Below are 7950 nucleotides of genomic sequence, written 5' to 3'. Positions count from 1 at the left end.
GGGGGGGGGGGGTGTGTCGTGTTCTTTGAAATCAAACAAACTAAAAAAAAACAAACTAACAAGGACCAACGAGGAAAGCGAGCCTTTGTGATTTAAAGCTTGTGCTCGGTCGTGCTAACGAGAAAGCAATTGTATTACTCTGCGCACGCTGTTTTGAGGAGTCCATCAGCACGCCTCTGAATCTCCCTGATTTACAATTTCGATCTTTTATCTACTCGAGTTTCCACCGGTTGCCTAGTAACGTCACGATGGCTTTGGTAGAAGTGTTTTTTGGGTTGTTTTTTTTTATGGGAGTTTGGAACACGTAGTCATGCACGACACCGCACTAATCCGTTCTTGTCGGAACACGAGGTTTTGTCAGCAGGAAAAGAAAACAAAAGATTAAAGCCATTAATCATAACTTTGCCTTCTTTTATGACCGGGCCTTGTTCTAAGTCCAGATAGATTGGGCAGAGACGACCGTTATTTTTCGTTCAATCATTCAATTATCATGAAAGCGCTTGGAGAAACGTTCAAAAAAAAAATTAATTCTAGCGGAAGAATGCAAGCCAGAAGAGAGCCAGTGGTCAGTGAGTGCACATCATGAAAAACAAAAGAGGGAAGAAAAAAAAAAATCAACAGGATTCAAAGCAAAGTAACCAGTTGAAAATGAATTTGGAGACTTGCCACGTGTTAGCGTTGAACAAAGGCGAGACAAAAATGACGCTGCGTTATGAAGCGTCCGCAAAGTGCTGTCCTGGTGTTTGGGAGGTTTTGATTTAAATGTTTGCAAATGGGCTTGATTGTGGTGTAAAAACATCATCATTCAGGTTTTCCACGCACACGCACACGCACACACACACACACACACACACACACACACACACACACACACACACACACACACGCGCACGAGGCCACCATGTAGGCAGCACGACTGCACACTCAGCCAACAGTGCATTAACTGTCTGATTTATATCACAGACAAAAGTTGTTTTCGAAGATTGCTATTCGCAGAAATATGCTGCATTGCGCAGCTGGAAGCCATCACCTACTAATGGGCTCGGGATAAGCCTTCTTCCCAAAATGTATTTTCTAAAACAATTTCCAAAGTAAACAGAGAGACCGGGAGTGAGGTGATGACAAGAAGGGTGCTGTTCTTGAGTCTTTGGACAAGATCGGTCGTTTGATGTGGCTACGGCGAAATGAGAGGCAGCCTTGGAGATCGGGAAGAAGAGGACTAAAAGAGGGGGGGGGGAATGATTTGAGTGCCAAGCGGGCAGAAGAAGCGGTCGGCACCATTTGAAGTGGTTTCTCAACACGGCCAAAGAAGGAAGGAAAGGGGCCGAAGAACAAATAAGGCAAGAGTGTGAGAAATCCTCAAAGCGCTCTGAAACTATCGACCGAGCCACCCGCCCGAGGATGTGTTTTTATTCAGACGTGCTTTTTCGTCAACGTGCAGCACTGCAAATAGCACCGTCCCCCCACACCGACCAGTCAATTGAACAAGCTGGCCTTTGATGGCTCTGACGCCAGAACCGATCGCGATCTGGGCCGTGTCATTGCCGATGGAGACATCATGATGTGATCCGTTCGGGCGCTAACCGAGAGCGTCGCTTGTACAATACGCTGATCTGTCGTAGGTAACGGGAGGTTATCATCCGCTATAGATTACGTATCAAAAAAGTTAATTTCCGTTTCCACGCGGAGCCAACTGTGTACAGTCGAACCTCGTTTCATCGGACCCCGCTTACGTTTTCACTCCTGCAACATTCACAATTCAAAGTCCCGATTTCACGTCATTCGCTTTCCATTTGCCGATTTTGCTAACAACGAACACCTTTATAACGTTAACTTCTTTATAACGACCGGATTTTTTTCCCTCACATAATAGTGAAAAGGCCTTCGTTACAGCGAAACGTGGGAAGTTAACTGCCGCCGCGACCTTGCCTATGAAAGACATGGCAGCGCGGGACTCCCCTCCGCTGCTTAGCAACGCTGCCGATCGACTGGTCCACTGTTGCACTTCCATGAACCTATTTGCCGTGACTAAACTGAACGCCAAGAGAGCTGGAATTTATAGTTGACGATGAAAGATGGAAAAACCTTTTGCATTGTTTACATGACTTCGGGGAAAACAAAAAGTGCGGTTACAAACCACTGTACGAGAACACCCCAATAAAAAAAAAAAAAGAAAAATGGATCCTTTGGCATCAAAAACCGAGCGTTATTTTAACAGCTACAACAGAAGTGACAATACAGACATTCTTATTCCTATTTTAACTATAAATGTCAACGGTAAGTTCATATAGCATTGGCAATTTGACCATTATGGCTTCATTGCAATTCAATGGTCGAAATAATGATACATGGCTTTTCCATTATTAATATATGGCCTATATCAAAATGAGGTACGGGTTCATAAAGCGAAGTGGTTGCAGTTGATGATGGCCCTATGAAATCATATTATGGCAGCGTCAATGAGAAGCCGGTGGCGGCAATGGCGCGGTCCAAGACTTCAGCGTAGTCAAACGACGCAGCTAGCGGCAAGATGGGACAATTAAACTGTCATGGTGACAAAGGTAAGCAAAAAAAAAATTAAATAAAATAAAAGAAGGAAGCAATGAGATATTGGCAGAATGTGACTCTTAGTACTTCTTCCTTGGTCCCGATGGTGTCAATTACCACTTGCTTCTTTGTTTCTGTCTTACTGCCAGCACACATACCTAACACCACGACAACCAAATTAATAGGAAATACACACACACACACACACACACACACACACACACACACACACACACACACACACACACAGACGCACACACCAGAACAAGTGCCAGCATCCTTGCTCGAAACTGGCGCGAGTACAACAACACGCTGCTGCTCATCCACTTCTGAGCTTCTATCGGAGGCTGAAATCAAAAATCGGTCCTAGCAAGGTACGCACGCAGCCTTGCTTTTGTCTTTGGAGCTGGATGAGCGAAACACACGCTGGCTCGTTCACTGCACTCGCTTTCAAGTTGGTTTCATTTCATTCTTGAGTGGTCACCGTAATCCGCTCACTTGTATAACCTAATTACATTACAATCAGAGCAGGATGTTATCCTCACACGACGCAAAAACACGTCGGCGTTTGTTGCTTGATGCCATGTGCTTGTGTGACGTCTGCATCTTGGAAAAAGCCAGAGAAGTGCATTTTTGGGCTACATGTTGACCCTGTGGTGTGTTTCGACCACAGGAACACACAAATACCGTACAAATGCCTCAAACCGAGGAGTAATTCAGATTTGGGTTCATGACAATCCATGACATGAAACATCCTCTGAATGAAACCTACGCAGTGCTGCCTGCATGTTTCAATTAGAGCCTGGCTCCGAAATATGCTCATATTCTGATGTGTTTATTACCTCACATGAATGCAATGCGGGATTCGCAGAGAAATATTCGAGTCCTATGTCAAGAATGCAGATTCCGGCTTGTACATTCAGAGAACAAGACAGGCTCAAACGTAACGCACACGCCGACACACACGAGCGTACACCCGGGCTTCTCCCGACTCTTCAGTTTCACTAAACAGAACCTGCTGTGCGCATGTGTGTGTTTTTGCGCCTACGTGCTCGTGTGTTTGGGCTTTGCCAGGCTGTACAGCTCTCTCAGGTTACACACACACACACACACACACACACACACACACACACACACACACACACACACACACACACACACACACACACACACAAAGAGGAAGGCTCAGAGCTATAACAATAGCACATAACAAAAGAACCCTCAGCAGGTTAAGAGAAAAATTTGTAACTTTTTTTTTTTTTTTGGCAAACTGATAAAAAGCATCTGCAGCTGAAAAACTGAATGCGACCGATGGTATTTGAATGTACGTGTTTGGAGCGTGTGCGTGTATGTCTCCTGCTCAGTAATGAAGCACCTTTGAGCTTGGCTTCTCGAAATCTATTGCTTGCCAATAAAGTCCACGGTGAGAAACAGAAATCAGATAAGGTGATGCTGAGTGAGTTGACGCGGCAGTCCCGCACGAACTTGCGTGCCCTCCAGTCCTGCGTGTCCTTTTTAGCACAATGCGCACACAAGTGAGACCAGGTGCACATATTTTCAAAAAAAGGGAATGCGCCTAGGATCTAAAAAGCAGGCTTTGAATAATGCGTGTGTATGTGTACAAGTTTTCTTTGTAAGTACACGGGTTGGTCAAGACCGCAACGCAGGCGGAGCATCAGGGCAGGAGCGCGCGTGATATTTTTGGCTCGGTCTCGCGTGGCCACTCGACATATCTTTGTGGCGTTTTCACCGCGGTTGTTTCGAAGCTTACCTGGAAGCCCTGGATGCGAGCCAGGTACTCCAGCTGCTGAGCAGGTTGCACCGAGACGCCGCAGGCCAAGGGGGGACTTTTCGCCTTTCCTGGCAGCGCGGAGTCTGCCACGGGGGACGACTGGCCGTTGAGCAGCAGCTCCCGGGCCATGGTGGCCGTCGGGCCTGGAGCGGGAGACGGAGCGCTGAAGTATGGAGGAGCGTGGCCTGGGGGGAGCGGGGTGGCGCAGGGACCCGTGTCTTTGGAGGCCATGTAGTTCATAGGGCCGCCACTGCTGCCGTTGGGGCCCGGGGAAGCGCCTCCCTGCTTTCTGCTGGCTTCCATCTCCTGGTAGACATCAGGACTGAGGTGGAGGAGACCTTTCTGGGCTGAGAGGGTTGAGAGGGATGTTAACTTGTCTATTGTCATGATGTTTCGTGATTAAGCTTGAGAATCTGAATGATATTTGTGAACGACAATGCTCTTAGTCGTTTTTTTTTTTTGTCGTTGTCTGTCGGCATCAACAAAACTGGAAAGTGAAGGAACACCCGTCCGTCTTTGATCAGGAAGTGACATTTCATACATTTACCACTAAAATGACAGCCACACAACTTCATTCGCGCAAATATGTGTGTCATTCTTTGTCTGTGTAGTTTGGCTTCCAAAGTGTCATTCCATCACTTTGTGCGGTTTGGCAGTTCTGAGCTCCGCTAATGCATCCGCTGGGATAGAAGCGCAGCTTCTTTCTCGCGCGGAAAGGCAAACACTGACGCAGAAACCAACATCAACACAACAGCTCCGATTGCATCGGTGCTGAGAAAAAGCACAGTCGGCGGCCTGGAGGCACGTATCACTTTGAAGCTAACGGGAGAAGAAACGGGATGCGATTTGTTTCGTGAAACTTCACTGGGATCGGAACCTTCCAGGAGCACTTTGGAAGCAGAGCGTTTTGTCTGGCTGATTTGGGCCTTGAAATGAAACGATGCTAAACATACGATGAGTATATCCGGACCAATGATTTGAAAACATATAATCCGTTTGTTAGGGAATCCGTGCACTGTGATTAGTGAACCGAGTCAACCACAGGGGATGCGCAAGCCACGTCTGTAGAAACGCTAATTGGCAAATTATGAAGCGGGTTTTGCGTTTTGGTTTTCCGCAAGTAGTTTTCGGTGGCCCAAAGAAATGGCCCGTGTGATTTGCATTTAACAGGCCAAGGCATCTGTTTTGTCTGACCTGCTTCTCTTTCACGGGACACGGTTCCATCCAGATGAGCAAGACGGGACTTTTGAGACTCTTTTGATTCAGCTCGCTTAGGTAAATCTCCTGTGTTTATCTTGGCGGTCCGCGGCGCTTCTGACATCATTAACCTGAAATGGCTGCAACAGGTGGACTGAGCCAAAGGGTCGGGCTACTTTTGTCACTTTGTGGCTAAGATGAAACGCAAGACTGGGAGAACATGAGGCGTGAAAGACCAACGGCGGGAAGGAGGCGGCTAAAGATGATAAAAGTGAAGGAGCTCGTTTTGGGATGGGAGAGTTGCTGCGTGTGGAGGAGTGGATGTGAAAACCACGCGGAGCCTCCTAAATGCGGCCAAGGTCACCAGAGACAGGAAGTCCAGCTGTGTTCGTGTGCGTGTGTGTCTTTGTGCTTGTTTGTGTCTGTGCGGACCGACAGCTGCGAAGAAAGTGTTGGAGCGAGCGCATGACTGACAGCATACTTCCTGTTTGAGTTACTATGGCCGTCACGCATACACAGACAAGAGAGAGAGTTGCGCACTTGCACGTCGGTTGGGGCTTTTCTGGGAATCCAGACCCTCTTGCCCAATGCTAACAACCGAAGTGGGCACTGAAGGCTGCGATGAAACCCAGGCGCTATTACTCAGACGAGAACAATCTCCACCACGCCAGTAGTGACACAACCTCTCCCGCTTTACCCTTCTTTGAATTTAGATCTCCACAAACTTGCCAGCGAACCGTGCATGCGGCGTCGTAAAAAAAAATGAAAGATGCTGGCCAACATGACATCAGCAGTGGACAGAGAGCATTATGCGGGGGCTCGGAGGGGGCAGAGAATGTAAGCCGCGTGAGTTCTGGTCTGCCGGTGCGTGTGTGGGTGTGGGTGTGAGGACATGTGCAATGGGGAGCGAGGATTTCAAGCTGCCGGTGAAAGACGAAGCACTTAAGAAATTGTGCGCGTGAAGTCGGAGTAGAGGAGGAAAAAGCAGAAGATGGGCAGAAGACGCAGTAAAACTGAGAGGTAAGAAGAGAATGAAAGGAGAGCGGTGCAAGTTTGCAGGCCGTTTCGGAGCGGTCCCGCCCATGTTCGGCGACCGGCGGGCCAGGGGAGCGCTGGAGGGAAGCCAGAGCCAAGCATGAGATTGATCGAAAACAGATAGGGCCATAGCCCGCCGCTATAAATCACCAAGGCTGAGCGGGACCTTCGCATAGTTCACACATGCACACAATGCGCGGACACACAGGCGCACACACATATGCACAGCAGGAAATGAAATGTGGCAACTCGAGTGAAAAGCTTGGCTGCAGGACCCATGGGAATAGACGAGAGAAAAATCACTCCTCTTACTAGTCTTTCTTTTCACGCTCCCTTCCAGTCTCTAAGCCACTGCGAGTAGCGGCGCAGCATCCCACAGCTCACGCAGGCCAAAGGACAGAGGCGCGCAGGCACACCAACACAATGAGGTGCGTGTTGGGTTTGGTCAAACAAAAGCCATTGCTTACTTTGGATTCACCGTATTTCCTTGACAACTACAATCGTCCATGCTGCTGAATGCAATTGTTGCACTTCATTGGAGCCCTGCGCTTATTTCCCTTCAACGATCTGGTCCGATGCAGGTTTGCGGAATAAAATGACAACCGATGTGCGTTACTTATGTCCAGTCTACGAGGTAATTTTGTTTTGGTCAGCGACATTGCAGAAAGCCGCGTGTGCATCGTGCGCCGTGTGTGGTTTGGGAGACCAGAACAAGCTAATTGGCGGAGACTTAAGCCTGATATTGAGGAAGGGGCAAACTATGAATTGGAACGGATGCAGCCATCATCCCCAAACGAGGGGAATTTCGCAGCAGGCTCTCTTCTGGAGTTATGGGACAGGCAATGTCTTGTGCAAAGGCTCCAACACAAACCACAACATATATTTTGTGCAACAAGCATCTCTCCATGAATGTGATTTTAATAATTTATCTCTTGACAAATTGAGCCAACTCACAAACGGGAATGTCGGTAATACGGCTCTGTCGTCATTCGGGTATTGTGTACACAAAGCAAATAACATTCAGTGGTGAGTCGGTTTTGCGCACAGCTCATCATCAAGCTCGAGCATCCCATTCATTCCTGGTTTCAAACTGCGGTTGCGCATTTGTGTCTGGGCTTGGCAGCACTGCCAAAGTCCTCAATTGGATATGGGTGATGACAGCGCATTCCAATTTAAAATACTGATCTGTTTGTTGTCTGCCACATCACACGGGCTAGTTTTATTTCTCCAGCTGCTGGCGTTTAAGTTAAGTGATGTTGTTTGCAATGTTTTCATTGTGCATGGGGAAAAGTGTAACCCGTAGCCACCACCCCCACTACCAACAAAAAAAAAAAAAAAAAAAAAAAAAAAATTTTGACATAATGCAAACACCTGGGTCT

The 7950-nt window shown here is 47.7% G+C and overlaps 1 protein-coding gene across 1 annotated transcript in view; it reads right to left on the bottom strand.

Moving 5' to 3' along the window:
• The window catches only part of stau2 (staufen double-stranded RNA binding protein 2), a 56148-nt gene that overhangs the window by 23238 nt on the left and 24960 nt on the right, over positions 1-7950 (bottom strand). Inside the window, exon 12 of the mRNA XM_019871857.1 lies at positions 4319-4686. Coding sequence (XP_019727416.1) covers positions 4319-4686 — 368 coding nt within the window. The remainder of the gene's footprint in view (positions 1-4318; positions 4687-7950) is intronic.

This window comes from Hippocampus comes, unplaced genomic scaffold, assembly GCF_001891065.2.
Source record: "Hippocampus comes isolate QL1 unplaced genomic scaffold, H_comes_QL1_v1.1 scaffold487, whole genome shotgun sequence".
Lineage (NCBI taxonomy): Eukaryota > Metazoa > Chordata > Actinopteri > Syngnathiformes > Syngnathidae > Hippocampus > Hippocampus comes.
This window is presented reverse-complemented; position numbering and strand designations above follow the sequence as displayed.